Genomic DNA, 16,653 nt, shown 5'->3' with positions numbered 1-16,653 from the left:
CGTCATGGAAAGGTGGGAAGTCCCCGAGGGCACATGATTAAAACTGACAGAATCTGCGAGAAATAGTACAAATCATTACTGAGTCGTTTTGTAACTGTACCGGTAGCATTTCCTCGTCATTATTAGACATGCACCATGTGGGGATTCTCCCCCTATATAAAGGGGACCCTTGTCATTTTTTAAGGGGGACACAATATATGGAATATAATACAACATTCTCTGCTTAAACAGTTGTTCTTCACATATATTGCTTATTCTTTCATTGTTCATTCATTGTTCATTTGTTGTTCTTCATTTATTGGCCATTAACTGCAAAAGACTATCTTTGAGGTCTTCATTATCATTGTTTCTTCATCAATAGTTTTCGTTGCCAACTGCCCTAAATAGGCCTCGAAGCCTCTGTTCCAGTCAGCTCGAGGATCAGTTTGTGATAGCTTTGGTTTGCGTTTCTTATTCTCTTCATTTATACTTAGCATCTCAGCCCAATAACTAGTATTACAATAAATCACGTATTTTTAGAATCACAAAATCAAATATAATTGTCATTACCATTTTGAAGGTAAACAAAAATTAAGATAAAATAGTACAACAATGAAATAGTTTACACGATTAGTAGATTCATTTTACCAATGTATCATTTGGAGAACTGAAACAAAATGTTGAAAAGAAAACAAACAATGCAAAAGACTATCTGAGGAAGTCCTAGTAAACACAAAACACAAGTAAAACCTCATTTAATTATGAGCAGGTGATCCATATGTACCCTTAACTTTTACGACATCTTAATATATACTCCGTAGTTTGACTCGGCACAAAGTTTAAGAAGAAAAAAAAGAAACTTTTGAAATTTGTGGTCTTAAAAGCTTAAGGGGTAAAAAGTTTGTGGGGCCATGATATTTGTATGGCTATAAAAGCTTCTCATTAAGGGTAAATGGGTAAAATGAAAGAATTTAAAGTTGAATTATTTCCAAATTTAGAAATGTGTCATTTGTTTTGAAACAGACTAAAAAGGAAAGTAACTCATTTAATATGAAACGAAGGGAGTATATATTATATATACTTCCCCACTCTTCTCTCTAACCTATATGCTTCACTATACTCGTTAGTCTTTACCTTACCATTTTTCTTCCTTAGCCTTTCCCATTTCCCTCACCTCTCTCATCAACCATACAATATGCCAAGAAATACACTTGGAACAAACCTTAATCTTTGTTTCACTAAACTCAAACGTCCATTGCCACCACAATCCTCTAATGAACATCAACAAGATCAAAGTATGCATTTTTCCAACTCTATTAAAAACTTTAACTCCCTTTACGACTTATCATTAGACTGCAATTCCAATCCCAAATCGTCGTCCACCACTACATCCGATGAATACGATTGTATTTCCGAATTAGCCACTATTCCTGATTTAGCCACTCTTTATGCCTCCCAACGTTTCTTTTTTGCATCACCTGGCCATTCCAACTCTATCATTGACTCATCATCATCAGCATCCATGTCATCTTCTTTGGCATCAACTTCATCATCGGTAGACCCGCCGGAATCTGACACCGTTATCGACGGCAGCATTGCAGTTCCGACGTACTCGCCGGACCCTTATTTGGATTTCCGACGATCAATGCAAGAAATGGTGGAGGCGCGTGAGCTGAGTGACAATTGGGATTCGTTACATGAGCTTCTCATGTGTTATCTTACATTAAATCCGAAGAGTACACACAAGTACATAGTTGGTGCATTTGCCGACCTTATTGTCTGCCTCATGTCATCAAAAGGGATACATAGTAATTTCCATTTAGATCCATCAGCCGGCAGCACAAGTAAGCCATGTTGCATTCTTGATTACAAGAATCCTAGTGAATAATCGATCTTATATTGTACAAGGTACTTAGTAAAATTATTAGCAGTAAGCATTTTGCATATATAATTTTGGGCAGTTGATGAACATGTACATTATGGTGGAGATATTAATATGGTCCCCTCCTAAACAGCTCATGCTGTATGAATCCAAGCTTCTTTATCATCCTTTTTCAGTAACTTGTCTCTGTTGGAGTATTTGTTTTTCCAGCTTTTCCAGATCCTAATGCGGAAGTCACTTGCTACCAAAGTACTTCCTCTAATATCCCTTATTTTTTAACTATTTTTAATATAAGTTTTATAACCTTCAGTATAAAAAAAATTATATTATCAGATTACATTTACTTGGTTTAGCAAATAATCTACCTTAGTTTCAAGATTATAAACATTTTGTAAAAACTTGGTAATTTTTTACACTAACAATGCATATAAATTGAGTTCTTTTTAACTTTTGAACTAGTTTTCTGGAAATGGCAGAGGCTTAGGTTCAGTAGCCGCTAGTAGGGTGGAGCTTGCTATATGCTTTCCTTTTTACTAGGCTTCTTTATGGCAGAGGACAGAGTCCCAAAAGCTTTCTGCTTTTCTTTTTCGGGTACTGTGATTTTGCACTAGTAGCCCAACATGCAAAACCAAGAATAAACGACTAGTTAACCCTACTTTTATACTTACGCGTATAATTTACCATAATACCCATATTAATTGATGCATATTTTTAATGGATTTGAGAAAATAATTTGAAATGAATAATAAATACTACTCCCTCCGGTCCAAAATAAGTGATTTTTTGGATGTTTTCACACAGATTAAGAAATCTACCTTTTAACATTAATTGGAATTGACCATATTAACCTTTACTATCTCACATAAACACTCCTAACACATATTCCAACATTATTTATTCCAAGGACAGTGTAGGAAAAAAATAATTAATTCATTCTTGAAATCTGGAAAAATCATTTATTTTGGACCATAAGAAAAAGGCCAAAAAATCACTTATTTTGGACCGGATGAAGTATGGTATAACAGAAAAAAAGAAATTGCATTCTCTTGATATGCTAAAATGACAGGTAAAAGTGAACGGAGGGAGTATTAAATGAGTCTCAATAAGTCATACTATTAACTACAAAATGGAGTAAGTAAAATTAAATATAAGATGGGTTAGAAGGAACATCTCATATTTGTGTTAGTTGCTGCACTAATAAATGAAAGATATGTGTTCTTCCTACAGACTTATCGCTTAATCACAGTTAAAACTATGTATTTTTACCTTAATTTACAATTATAAAGGTACAATATATTAATCAACAAGGTAGAATGTATTATCGTTTTTAAGTGGAGTATTTAATGTTAGTAACTGGTTACTCCTTTAAACGGTCAATTAGTCTGTAGTGCTTCTTGAGATGTGTCATATCGTAAAGTCCTTTTACAAGGAACTTAAGATTTCGAGATTCTAATATTTCTTCCTTTTCTTTTACGTTTCTTTTGTCGTGGAGTAAAGTGTTATAAAAAGTCACATTTCTATTAAGGGATCATTTGGTTATACATGCTAGTTATGAATAATAGTAATGCATAAATTATTTATGCCCTAACTAATAATACAGAAATGGTTACTCAAGAATAATGTAAGGATTGTTAACTTGAGGACAGTTATTCTTATTCATGTAATGTTAATACATGCATTCTTATCTCATAACAAATTCTCGCACAACTTAGATTATTTGCAACGTGAAATTTAATAAGGTCAACAAATGCTATATTAATTTTTACGTGACCAACTAAATATTGTATATTATGAATTATATGTTGAAATCATTTTTGTTAATAGGGAACACAAACGGCCCCTAAGTAAGACGAAACCACATATCTTCTAGGGATAATAACCAGTACAGCACATCGATCAGGATGGCAACAAAACCTGTGGGCATACAATTTCTTTTAGAGTTCAAAATCTTTATCCGTTAAGAGTCTCAAAAAGAAAAATAATTGAAGTTTGTCTCTAAGTGAGTGATACATGTTTGCTATATACAACCGTACTATATATAAATATACAGTAATTATTCTGACACCATGTAATATTAACCAGAAGATTGCTTCATCAGTAATTTTTATATATATATATATATATATATATATATATATATATATATATATATATATATATATATATATGCCAAAACGGTGATAAACATATGGCATGCTTTGTTTCACAGAAACATCATGCAAGCAAATAGTATTATGACTACAGATGAAGCCAAACAATAAACTAGTTGCAGCTTTAAGACAAAAGCAGTAAATCTTTGTTTTGTTTTTCATTTTGATTTTTGCTGTTTGGGTGAAAACATTGAATAACACTGTTGCTCAAGATTCTGTCATAAGAATATGAGATACATCAGTAAAATGCATGTGGGATTTTAATAGTTTAATGCCAATTTTAATTTGCCAGTGAAACATGACTTGGTTTCTGAACACAAGTTGGGTTATAATTGGTTTGTTATTCAAATTATTATATTAACAACTCTTTTGAGAAGGAACTTGATGGTGGATATATTATACTGTATCCACTGCTCTGCTACTCTCATGTGTTCTATTTTCTTTCTTTTTTTTTACATTTCTTATTTTCTTCCCCCTTCGATCTGTCTCTTATTTTATTTTCTGCTTTGTATCTTTCGAAAGAGACTGCCAGGAAAATAATTTAATACTATGAACAGGAAATTGGTTACAAAAAAGGGGGGGGGGGGGGGGGGGGAAGACACAAGCATGCTAAATACTTTATTTTTTGATTCCCACTTTTTGTTCAATGATAGACCAAATAAAGTACACATCAAGGCCATAATCCTTCTGGCAAGTTCCAGCGATTCATCAAATCACCTTTTAGGATTTTATTATGAAACAAACATATAAAAGGATGATTTTGTGGAAACTCTCAGCTCATAGACCAATGTGTAAATTTAGTTTCAACTCGAGTATATATAAACATTCGCATTGTTATTGTAGAGTGATAAAATTCTTTCCGAGATTGATCATAACAGAAGAGTTCTACATCTCACAAGAATACAGAAGTATGGCAACCATGAGAACACCAGCTCCAGATATCTCGAAAATAAAATGCCAATTAAGACCAAAAAACAGCTCACTTTCGATCAAAAGCGCGTCATTTCAACTGACATCAGAACACCAAATCCTCATACGGACGATACTGGTAACAAACTAAAATTAGGCTTTGGTGCACCAAAAGTTACTAGAAGAAACAATCTACAGAATATACACTGGACGAAAGAAGATAAAAGAACACGGGTTCAGCGGGTTCTCTACGGTTGAGCTGATGAAAAACTGAGAATAGGATAAGAGTTAGATGATTAACCTTGATGCCACTAATAAGACCATAGTAATGCTGAAGGAGGTTAAACACAGAAAAATAGTATGTATCAATAAAAAAACCAAAAAAAAAAGTAGAAGATCCAGCATTAAATAATCTAACAACACAACAGCCCGCAAGAAAACAGCAGACAAAAAGTGAAGCCTATAACAGGGTAACAATGAGGACAAAACTCAAACATCAAATACATAGATGTTATTTAATATGATCATAGTTAAACTGACAAAGTTCCCTGTAACTTACTAGAGTCTAATTTTTAGAAACAAATATCACTTTCAATCTTCTTTTGCATCTTTCTCCACAAACATATTCTTTGGGTACTTCATTGAAACCAAACCTAGAATCATCTGAGAGTAGGGATGCACACTAGCCAAATAGGTGCACAAGCTACTAAATTTTGACTTGTGTTTGAGTTAAACCCAGTGATTTAGATGACCCAGCAGGATAACACCATCTAGTTAATCCTTGCATTGGCACTTGTTCCAATCCTAACCAGCTATATTGACAGTCTCAACGCCGCAAAATACATACCTCAAAACAGCTACGCCTAGTATACACATCCCAATCCAGTCTGTCGGTCAGATCATCTTAATCGATACTCATTCTTTCGCCGCCATGTAGGAAATATCTACAACTTTCAACCAAAAAGCAGCTACTCAAAAAATATAGCACCGAATATGTTTACGTCCGTAATTACGTGGAGGAATATACACTTGGCTGTGTCAGTTGCTCAATTAAAGATCAAAATTAGCATGTTACATCTTCAAAAATCTACACAACATACCTGCAATAGAAATAGAAATTCAGAGCTCAAGTTAAAACTTCAGGAATCAACAATCTGTTGGAACAACAGACTAGGCAACCTGAAACAGGATAACCATAACACTTAAAAGACTAAAAGAGCAAATACCACAATGACATGCCACGTTCAGAAAAGCACATATTGACAATAGCCTAAATGCTAGCAGTAATCTTGACGACAAGTAAAATACGTCTCTCAAAATCAACTTTGGTTTCGTTTGGTCACATCGTAAAAGATTATGTTTTTTATCAAACTAACTTTTCAACATTGACATAGTATTTTCTTTCATTACACTAATATAATAGATAAGAAATGAATATCATAAACTAAGTATCTAATCAAACACCATGATATTAACTGAGACGGTTACAGCAAAACAAGATTTCTACCAGAAAACATCCAGCTCATTATTAAAAAGAAGAAATTATTTGATAGTGCCTATGAAATTGCTTCATTCTTAAATGTTTGGGAGTTGCTTCATGCCGATTAGTACAAAGCAACTACTACTTTTTTTGAAGAAAATACTAAGCAACTACTTCAATGCTAGGAAGAGAGATCTGGACATTGTGACCCAAGCCATCATGCATGTGGGACCACTTGGAGGGAGAGAAACTAAAGAGCCTTTCATGTCGTAGAGAGATCCTTCTAACATATTCCAGTAAATATGCCATTTGAAGTATACAAATATTCCGACAACAACAGCAACAACATACCCAGTGAAATCCCACAAGTGGGTCTAGGGAGGGTAGTGTGTACGCATACGTTACCCCTACCTTGTGAAGGTAGAGAGGTTGTTCTCGACAAACCCTCGGCTCAAGGAAAGCATAAACCCAGCATTCATGAGCATGTCGGGAAGGTAGATAATTGGATCACTGCAGAAAGGAACTCATCTTTGCAGAGCTCTATGTGGTATAAACTTTGTATACGGGTCGCTAAATTGTTAAATAGTTTAAAAATCAGGCAGCACAGATTCACCAGTTAAAAAATGGCCACGAAGATCCCCTAAAACAGGAAAAGGAGACAAATAGAAAAAACTAAACAAACCATACATCATTGGCTTCTTAAAGAATCCAAGTGTGACTTTTTAGGGAAGGGAACAGTGCGAAGCCAATAGAAAATGAACTTACATATGGAGCACCCTTCTATTAGCACCACAGGGACATCGCAAGAACTCATACTACCTCAGGGCTCAAAATCAGACAACCCACTAATATCAACAAGACTCCAGTTCCTCAGTGGATTTTGGGGGCAACCGAGCTACATCTTGGAGAGATTTTGAATCAAGGGACAACATATGAGCACTCACAGAAACTTCTTTACGGTCATTGAGGTTACTTCTCATGATTTCATTGGAAGTTTCTTGACTTGCCAAAGGAGAGTTCAAGGAGGACAAGTCTGAGGTAGATGTTTTATCACAAATATAGCCATTAGGAACGGGTAGATCTAAACAACCCATAACATTTTCTATCTGATGAGAGTCCTTGGAAGTAGCTTTTAACGAACCAGTGGAATCACATATCAAATCAGATGCATCATTCAAGAAGCCATCAGCTACATCAAGACTTGGTTCTACACGTAAAATAGCACCTTTATCATCCTGGTTGAGTTTGACTTCAGAGAAAGCATCAGCATTGGACCCTGAAACACAATTTTTACTTTACTAATTCCAGCTCTAGAGCAAATATTGAAGCTGATTTGTTAGTTCAATGTAATAAAGCATCATGAGAAGCAAAGAACTTGAAAAGATAGATAGCATAGATAAGCAAGTGTGTGTGTGTGTGTGTGTATAAGATACCTGTTGAAGTAACTTGGCCTTCACTAAACTGATCCTTCAATAGAGGCTTCTGTAACATATCCGTGCCAGGGAACACTATCATACTCATATACTTCATCCCCTGTCTCTTTGATTTTTCAAGGGGTGTAAAACCAAAAACCTTTGTCCATGTCTCAATAAGTTCTGGTATAGCAGGTATAACCAGCTTCTCAACATCAAGAGAACAAAGAGCCTGACAAGAGTTTCAACAAGAAAGACTTCAGATAGGTGCTGAAGAGCAATTACAACACTTTTGACTTCAGATAGGTGCTGAAGAGCAATTACAACACTTCTGATAGCTGCTTCACCATTGTTCCTCTACCTAATGACACTAAATCTGTATTCTGTACTCCCGATTATATTTTTGGCCTTGTTGACTAAAAGGGAAACTTGAAATCTAGTTAGAAAGAGAAGACCAAGGGAGGAAGGAGACAGATAATGTTGGTATCATGTGCATGGTACCTTCACTAAGTTCTGGAGGATCTTACAGAATGACTAAGCTTGATAGGAATGGGTTCAAATGTAGAACTCAGACTCATACACTGGTTAAACAAGCACTGCCAATGTTCAGAAGTTCAAATTCGTAAAATCAATCAGCTTGATAGAAAAAGGTTTTGCTGCAAAGACTCATCGAAAGCTCTTAAACAGTAAAATTAATATACTCCCCCCCCATCACAGAAAATAAAGGTGGGTTCAAAATACAAGGGCCAACATATCAAATTCTCAGAGTATTTGATTTCTTGGGGTGCTATTAGGTTCAAACACGATTAAGGAGGTGAAGGGGTACCCACAATGCTTAGGTGTGTAGGAGAGTTTAGGGACAAGGTTAGTGGTCAAATATGTTTTTTTCCTTAAGATTAATATATCTATGAATCTTGAAATCACAAACAACAAAATTCAAACATAAAATGAAATAAACCCAAATCTCACGTTTTCTAAGAGACTCAGGGACAAAACATCTTAGCTTCCAAAGGTATGAGCCAATACTCGTGAATGTTATACAAGAACAAGGCCCTTCTTAAATTTCTTTTACCTTTCATCTATAGATTATTTTCATTAGTAAAGGACCTTTCATCTATAGATATATTTACCACCAGTAACTCAATCATGTCAGTCTATTGAAAGAATGCTAGAAGATTATACTTGTAGAGTATATAAAACCATCAAAAAATACTTCGAGTAGAGAGAACTAGAATGCAACTTGTCCTTTCTTTTTCTTTTTTATGATAAGGAGAACTAGAATGCAACTTTAAAAACAAGAGCATCAAACTAGCTAATACATTATCATACCGTTTCAATTGCAGTGAGAAGCCGACGGCACATTCCTTGACGACGATACATATATCGTGTTCCAATAAATGGCATCTCAACAACCTGGTTCCCATGAATCCTATTTATAGAGTAGAATCATTTTGAGTTGGTATTATACAATCCTTGAATACAAAAGAGAAGCAAACTCAAATAATACTAGATACCACATCTGCAAATTTTTCTAGCATCAATTAAGCACATAAAGAGATGGCCACATCATCAAATGCCAAATTGGAACACGTCCACAACATTAGGGCCGATAATCAAAAGTTAATCACCCTTATGGATGCAGCAGAGATAAACAGAATCATGATCAGCACGAGTAAGAAACAATCCAACGAAGACTAAGAAACTCAACTAACATTCACCTTATGGATGCAGCAGAGATAAGTTCATCACCCTTCTCCAGAATAACAGTATAGAACCCGTGGTAGTTCATTCGCCTAAAGTTTGACCTGGTATCACAAGAGAAATCAAAGATAAGTTTCTTAATCAACTTATCGAAAAAGATAAGTTTCTTAATCACCAGTGTACACCAAAACTGGAATCATTTAGTGTACGGTAAGAAACTGTAACATTAAAACAAAGACAACTTTTCAGAAGAACTACAGTACAAAAAGATGATCAAAATTTGGAATTCATTGAAAAGGAAAAGTAGCATTTTGAGTGAACGAAGCTAAAAATATTCTCTGGTATTGATGTGTTTGGATGATTTGAGAAAACAAGAAAAATATAGAAGCTTTTAGCTTGAGCAGGAAGACTACTAGTTGTGTTAAAGCCATCTGGACAAGAGGACTCAATAATCTTTTTTTTTCTTTTGATATGGTAAAAGTTTAAGAGGCTTCTGTAATCCAATGATCAGCAAACACTTCATATCTGGAACTAAATAAAAATAACAAACTCTATACGGAATTCTTTAAATGACATTACTCCAACATACAAAGCATGCATAGACAGCAATTATGCCTTCGCTTATAAAAAATCATCAGAACATTATGTTATCACGGCTTCAAAGATTCTCACCCGCAGCTATAAACAACGCTCTGAATTATATTGATTTTACTTCGCTGGTCAACAATGGGCACAAAACACTCATCCATAATGGAGAAAGCAACAGCTAACTTGCAATTGCACTCAATTTCAACTGGATCATCACTCAAATTTATATCCCTTCCAAAATCACGATGTCGAAGAAGTGTCCAACAAAATCCTTCATCCATGTCATGCCTTACACCAAGAAGCATCTGCAGGCCCTCAAAAATCTGTTGAAGAACGTGTGAGATTATTTCACTGCATAGAAACTCATGTGTATGTGTATGAATAAATTGTACAGATATAGTTTACTATTAGGTCGGAGGAAGAAAGTTCTAGATAACATTCCAGCTTATGGCATGGTCTTGGATCAAGTGCGACCTCACCACTAGCTGTGAGATAAACATTATCTTAGTTGTAATGTACTCCACATAATAATTATACACCGGAGAATGGAGATGATATGGCAACTTCTCTCTTCTGTTTTCACCAGATTACATTAATAGCATGCAGACAAATGGAACTGAAAAACTTCTTCATGGCTAATTAATAATAATGTGATCTTGAAGTTGCAGAAACTGCAATGTATTTAAGTGGACAAGTGCAATACCTTCTGGCATCCTTTTCCGCAAAATGTTAGATCTTTAGAATCAAAATCCAGAGCATCGTCACCAGGGAGACAAGGCAAATGGACTGCAAAAGTCAAAGCCAATATGTTCGTATATTTCATCCAATACGTTCTACAAATTTAGGGCAAAAATAACTACAAAAAAGGGATTTGGAAATATACATTTTCCCTCACACAAATGGCATGTCAACAACTCAGAGACCAGCATGTCATCCTGAACATCATTCTCTGAGGATTTTCTGACAAATGTCCCACAGAATTTGCATGAACAATAAACACATCGCCAATCTCCAGAAGGCAACTTCTGCAACACATTCAAAGATAGTAAGACATACTTCTGCTCAACGATTTTAGGAGTTAGACGGGAGAGTTTATGAAAGCACCAGAGTTGCAACGTGTCTAGACTGACTATTGCTTTACCCAGTTGTCAATTAGGTGGTCCAGAAACTTCTGTAACCTCATTCTGACAACCCTCATCCACTACTTAATCATACCGCCTAATTGAGGCAATACTATTTTTTTATTAAGTAATACGACCCAGATTGTGGCTGCGGAACAAAAAGTAAAGCCATATATTGGCTATCAAAGTTACTACTATCTTCTAGAACAAACAAAAGAATATGCAATATATTCCAATGGGCAGACTCAACCTCTCTACCTATCCAAGAGCCAAACAGTGGTCATGACTCATTTCCCACCTTGCTCCATTGGTGACTCAAACCTCCAACCTCATGGAGGAAGGTGTAGGGTCCTTGTCACCAAACTCTCTCTCTGTGACTTCTAACTGCTTACACTTTAACAGAAGTGTACCACAAGTAGCAAAAAGACAGATTTGCAATAACTTCTTGACGCCACAGGCTTTTGGCAGCTGGGATAATAACGCCAAACTCTTAACCAACTTACTGGCTGCCAGATTTGTAGCTACTGTATCTGCCAGAACGGTGAATATTCTACCATAGGAAAGGTAACTTTTTTATCTTTGGTGTGGTGTAAAATGATTCCATTAAATGCCCATTACCAAATGGTTTTGACAAATAAACATACTTTTTGCTTGGGTATGTGTAAGGAATACATGATAAAGAATAATTTTGAAAAGAATAAGATATCATGGACATATGATGTATTATATTATAAAGAACTCGACAAGAGCACGTTTTACCTCCAACCTTGAGGTTGTGGGATCGAGTCACCAGGGGAGCAAGATGGGGGAGTTCCTAGGGAGGGGTAAAAAATTTGAAAAATTAAATAAAAATTCTAAAGCACTCCAAAATAAAGAAATTTACAGGTTCACATAAAGTTTACCAGTCTCAGAAATAATGAAATTTAGACACAAAAAGTTCAAACAATTTGTTTATGGTACTAGTAAACTCCAACTGATTTATTTTCAATTGAAATTTGTCTGATTTTCTTGAATTTTTTAAGCATTCTCAATAGTGCATTTAAACCTTGAAGTGAGGCACAATGTTGATTGGCGCTTCCTCTCTACAACAGAACAAGCCAACCAGATGATTTTCTAAGTTAGGTTAATTAATTAAGCCCGTGGATAACCTATCCGACAAAGTAAAGCTTGCGAGTTTTGTCTTGAGAAGGGTGACACTAAATGATAAATATAGCCAGCAGAATTATATATTGATTGTTACGGAAATTCTATGGATGAAACGTTAGTCAAAATTACAAATTTTAGTTCAAGAAAAGTAGTAAATTAATTTGCATCAAAATGGAAGTGACAATTGAACTTTTTTTTTTAAACAGCATATTATCTTACAATACCTTGGTGAATAACAATGAAGTATAAAGGGCAACCCGTGCACAAAGCATCCTGCGCTCATGCAGGGTCCGAGGAAGGGCCACACCCCAAGGAGTGTATGTAGGCAGTCTACCCTAATGCAAGCAGTAGTGGCTACTTCCACAGCTCGAACGCATAACCTATAGGTTACATGGAGACAACTTTACCGTTGCTCCAAGGCTCCCCTTCGAATAACAATGAAGTATATTATCTTAAAATTCCTTGGTCAATAACAATGTGAATACACCATATCAGCAACACCATTGGCAGTAACTCGTGCATGTGGTACTCAATAAGACTGAACAAAATGCACCTCAAAAGTCATTGTTCTTACTCATACGAGTTTTGCCAACTGTCCCGCTTGGTGAGTCATACAGTTGCTGGTTGATTTTTGCAAAAACTCGCAAGACTCAACTCCAAATGAATAGATTAAACAGAATTCTTAGCCATGTATTCTGTATACAACATACTTCAGGAGGGCATAATATAATCTCCATCATACAAATAAAACGACCAGTCCTACTAGAGCTTTGGTATACTTCCATTAACAAGTTTTACACCATATCCCACCTAAGTAAAAACATGCTAATGTTATGCCAAAATGCAAAGCTCTACATTTTGGGTAAAAATGAGCAGGCAATAGGGAATTTTGCTATGCATATCGATTAGAAGGCGCTAGAAGGTTTTCTGTTTCCTTTTAAACCTAATCGAACCTTGAAGTGGAATGGCACAACCTAGACAAAATCTCAACTAGAAAACCAATTAGTAGAGTGATCCTAACAAATATGACTTAAAACTTAAAATTCTCTAGAAATATTTAAGAAGAAAAAAGGTACTATTCGACTCTTTTCAGACTAACAGACGTAACAAGAGAATTTATCAGATTCTTTCAACATAGATTGAAGTAAACTAAGCCAATGCAAAAGGGAAAAAAGCACGGGAATAAAAAGGTGGAAGAAGACGGGTCTTACTTGAATATCTAAGCAGCTTTGGTGGAAAGTTGAGGGGCAACTATCACAACATATCAAGTCACCCCCATCACCACAAATGTTGCATGTATCATCGTTTGGGTCATCGCCAACAATATTCACAGAATGAAAACCAATACGATCAATTTCATTCTGTTTATTCCATGAGTCCACCAGACATTGCAAAAGAGACTGTCCTGACTGCAGAAACACATTCTGAAATGGCTGACCCAGCTCGCTTCCAGCATGGGATTCAAAATCAGCAAGCTTAAGTGTCTCACCACAACAGCCACAACAAATTCCATCTCCTGTGATCTTTCCTTCTTGCTTCACTTTTTTCCTTCCACCATAAATGTAGTGCACCTGCGCATTAGATTGAATAACCCCTAAATCAATCATCCACGCTAAAAGAGTTCGCTTCCCATCATACAGTATAAACTCATCGCCATCTGAATCGACCCCTCCTCCCTTGGAGCTCCGTGCCAATAGAGCACAGGGCTTTCTACGTTTTCCATCTTCTGTATTTGCTCCCAACTTTTTCCTCCTTACTGCCACACTTAAGCTGTTTCCTGTTTTAGTTCTAACACTTAAGTTGCTTTTGGCAGATTGCTTCTTTTTGGTCATTTTCTTGCTTGTTTTACATTCAACATCCTTTTGCTTCTTCTTTCCCTTGTTCTCTTTTTCTTTCCTACCTCTGAACAGTGTGCTGAATACATCCTCCGGTATAGGAGTAAATGCAGACCTGGTCTTATCATCAGCAGCTCCAGCTTCAACTCTCTCTTTGAGCCTCTTGTATGCCAAAGTGACTGACCAATGTTGTCTTCCTTCCGGATCATACCAGATTGCATCCTTATAATCTTTCGTTAACCTGGGCCTGTACTCAACAGTCCAACCTGACTTCATAAGCATATCGATTATCTGCTCTCTAACTGCCTGCTTTTGTTCCCTAACACCAAATTCCTTCACCTCAGCCTTGCTTCCTTTCGATTTACTCTGCTTATCACGATATGGATCACTGCTGAGACTTTTGTTTCCATCATTTCCAGGACCCTCGTTATTAACTTCAGCATTTGCTTGTTCAGTGCCTTCCTCATAACCAAGAGCCTCCTCGATGCCATTTGTCTGATTCACCTTGAGATGCTTTGAGCCCTTAACAAGACCATCGGCCTTTTCATCGTTCATGCTTCTCTTGGGACCCCTCAATTTGTCTTTTTGGCTACTGGTCAGACTGGTCCCTTGCATCTTTGGAGGTCTTCCACGGCGGCCCTTCGGCTTTTGCTTTCCCCTTTCTATCAGTCTTGCGTTACCATTATTCCTTGCCTTGAGTATTTTCTTGTCGGACGGATCAATGTTGTTCTCTGTTTTTGAACTGGACACACCTGCATCCTTTACTCCAAAAACATGCTTCTTACCATCAATAACTGCCACTGTACCTGACCTCAAGACCCTTTTAAACTGACCCATAGATAGCACTGTGTTCACCTTCTGTCTTTTAACTTGATCATCAGCAGGACGCTCAGCATCCTCTGCATCCTTTCTTTTCCTCCCTCTACCTCTCTTGCGTACCTTATTCTTGGATTCATCACTACTGGCATCAACTTGTTCACCGGCAGTGACATAGTTATCGTGACATTCAGAAGCCTCAGCTTCAGTTCTTTTCCTTCTTCTGCCTCTCTTGCCAGGCTTCTTCTCGCTTTTATCATTGGTTTTATCAACTTGCACTTGGCTAATGTCATCAATGCTATTCTCCGAAATCTTTGTTATTTCTCCACTTTCAACACCCACCAAAACATGAATTCCCTGCTCAACTTGTCTTCCAGGTGAAGAAACACCTGACTCTCCCTTAAGAGATACCGAGCCATTACAAATCAGTCCTCTTTCAAGGAACTCACCATCATGAGAAACATCATCCTTTCTTGAATCCTTAACCTCCTTCTTTTTCCTCCCCCTCCGCCCTCTGCCCTTACTGGCATCAACCTCGCCATGCGGCTCACCATTACCATCACAAGCTACATTAATTTTAATTACTTCGCCATTTTCAACAGCAGTTCCCTCCTCACATTTTCTTTCTTCCGAAGGCCTCAATGTGCCCGACATCAAAGATAAACCCTTATTTTCAAGCTCCATCTGACAGGAAGTTTTATCCTCTGTTGAATCCTTCACCTTCTTTTTTCTCCCTCGCCGCCTCGCAACAACAATGTCCACTTGATTCTTCTCCGGAAGCTTCACTTGCATCAGGGGGTCTTCCTCCCCGACTTCACCAACAATTCCCTCAGCCATCTCAGAGTCAACAGCAGCAATGACACATTTAGGGACATCACACTCATCATCATTTTCACAAACTTCTGTGATAGACTCATTTAAATCAAGATCTTGCTTAGAAACTGAGTCAGTCAAAGTCAAAGTAGGCTCCATTTGCTCAAACGGATCCCTATTCAAATCCAACTCATGTTTCGTTGTACTACACATGGAACTTCCTTTCAACCCTTCTTCCATCTTGAATTTTCTTTTTTTTTTTTTTTTTTTTTGTTGCTAAGATTAGGTTTTACCTACAAAACCCATGAAATCAATAACTAAAGAAAACTACAATTAAAACTAGAAATTAGAAAAAAGTAATACTAACAAATACCAAATGATTTTAAAATGAAAAAGAAATTATGTCTTACCAAGAAAGTTTAGTATTATGAAAATCTGTGGACCAGTAACATCATACAGGCCAAGTATTACTGTATTTCCATTTTGAGAGTTAAAATCAGCTGAGAATATAGTGTGTGATTAGGGCGATTTGGGTTTTTACTGAGAGGAATCGGGTTAGGGGTTTTAGGAGTTGGAGGGTTGTATTTTACTTTTTCGGACCTCTTTGTTTTTCGTTTCCCAGTTAAGGACGAGGAGGAGGACCAATTGTAATTTTGGAGGGAGACTCATTTATTTTCGATTTATTTTCCATTTTCCCTCCATTGCGTGTTTCCCAAAAATTGAACATCCTTTTGTGATGCCACCGAAAATTGTAATTTAAGGGGTCGTTTGGCTAGGAATAATACTGAATATGGTGTATAAGTAATGTTAAGACTTAAGAT

At 36.5% G+C, this 16,653-nt stretch overlaps 2 protein-coding genes across 5 annotated transcripts; one reads left to right on the top strand and one right to left on the bottom strand.

Moving 5' to 3' along the window:
• On the top strand, nucleotides 1,089-2,036 carry LOC109235035 (transcription repressor OFP12-like). The gene has a single exon (XM_019401044.1). The coding sequence runs from the start codon at nucleotides 1,175-1,177 to the stop codon at nucleotides 1,865-1,867; it is 693 nt and encodes a 230-aa protein (XP_019256589.1). The 5' UTR covers nucleotides 1,089-1,174; the 3' UTR covers nucleotides 1,868-2,036.
• Nucleotides 5,307-16,482, bottom strand: LOC109234368. 4 transcript variants are annotated; one of them, XM_019400341.1, is made up of 10 exons: nucleotides 16,243-16,482; nucleotides 13,580-16,149; nucleotides 10,985-11,126; nucleotides 10,805-10,887; nucleotides 10,186-10,424; nucleotides 9,531-9,617; nucleotides 9,142-9,241; nucleotides 7,834-8,044; nucleotides 7,166-7,676; nucleotides 5,307-6,020 (listed from the first exon to the last, which is right to left on the bottom strand). In XM_019400341.1, the coding sequence occupies exons 2-9, from the start codon at nucleotides 16,070-16,072 to the stop codon at nucleotides 7,252-7,254; spliced, it is 3,780 nt and encodes a 1,259-aa protein (XP_019255886.1). In that variant the 5' UTR covers nucleotides 16,073-16,149; nucleotides 16,243-16,482; the 3' UTR covers nucleotides 5,307-6,020; nucleotides 7,166-7,251. The 4 variants fall into 4 exon arrangements, with proteins under 4 accessions (XP_019255886.1, XP_019255885.1, XP_019255884.1 ...); XM_019400340.1 differs by having other exon boundaries at nucleotides 13,580-16,125; XM_019400339.1 differs by having other exon boundaries at nucleotides 13,580-16,482.

This window comes from Nicotiana attenuata, chromosome 11 (assembly GCF_001879085.1).
Source record: "Nicotiana attenuata strain UT chromosome 11, NIATTr2, whole genome shotgun sequence".
In the NCBI taxonomy this organism is placed as follows: Eukaryota; Viridiplantae; Streptophyta; class Magnoliopsida; order Solanales; family Solanaceae; genus Nicotiana; species Nicotiana attenuata.
Note: the sequence above shows the minus strand (reverse complement) of the source record. Positions and strands in the feature narration are given on the sequence as shown.

What these genes read in the sequence shown, in the direction of transcription:
- LOC109235035 (XM_019401044.1), top strand. Translation starts at nt 1,175, where the DNA reads ATGCCAAGAAATACACTTGGAACAAACCTTAATCTTTGTTTCACTAAA.
- LOC109234368 (XM_019400339.1), bottom strand. Translation starts at nt 16,072, where the DNA reads ATGGAAGAAGGGTTGAAAGGAAGTTCCATGTGTAGTACAACGAAACAT. An exon ending in CCATTTGTGTGAGGGAAAAT is followed by an intron (nt 10,888 to 10,984) that starts GTATATTTCCAA and finishes TGACTTTTGCAG; the next exon opens with TCCATTTGCCTTGTCTCCCT. An exon ending in AGCGTTGTTTATAGCTGCGG is followed by an intron (nt 9,618 to 10,185) that starts GTGAGAATCTTT and finishes TTGTGATACCAG; the next exon opens with GTCAAACTTTAGGCGAATGA.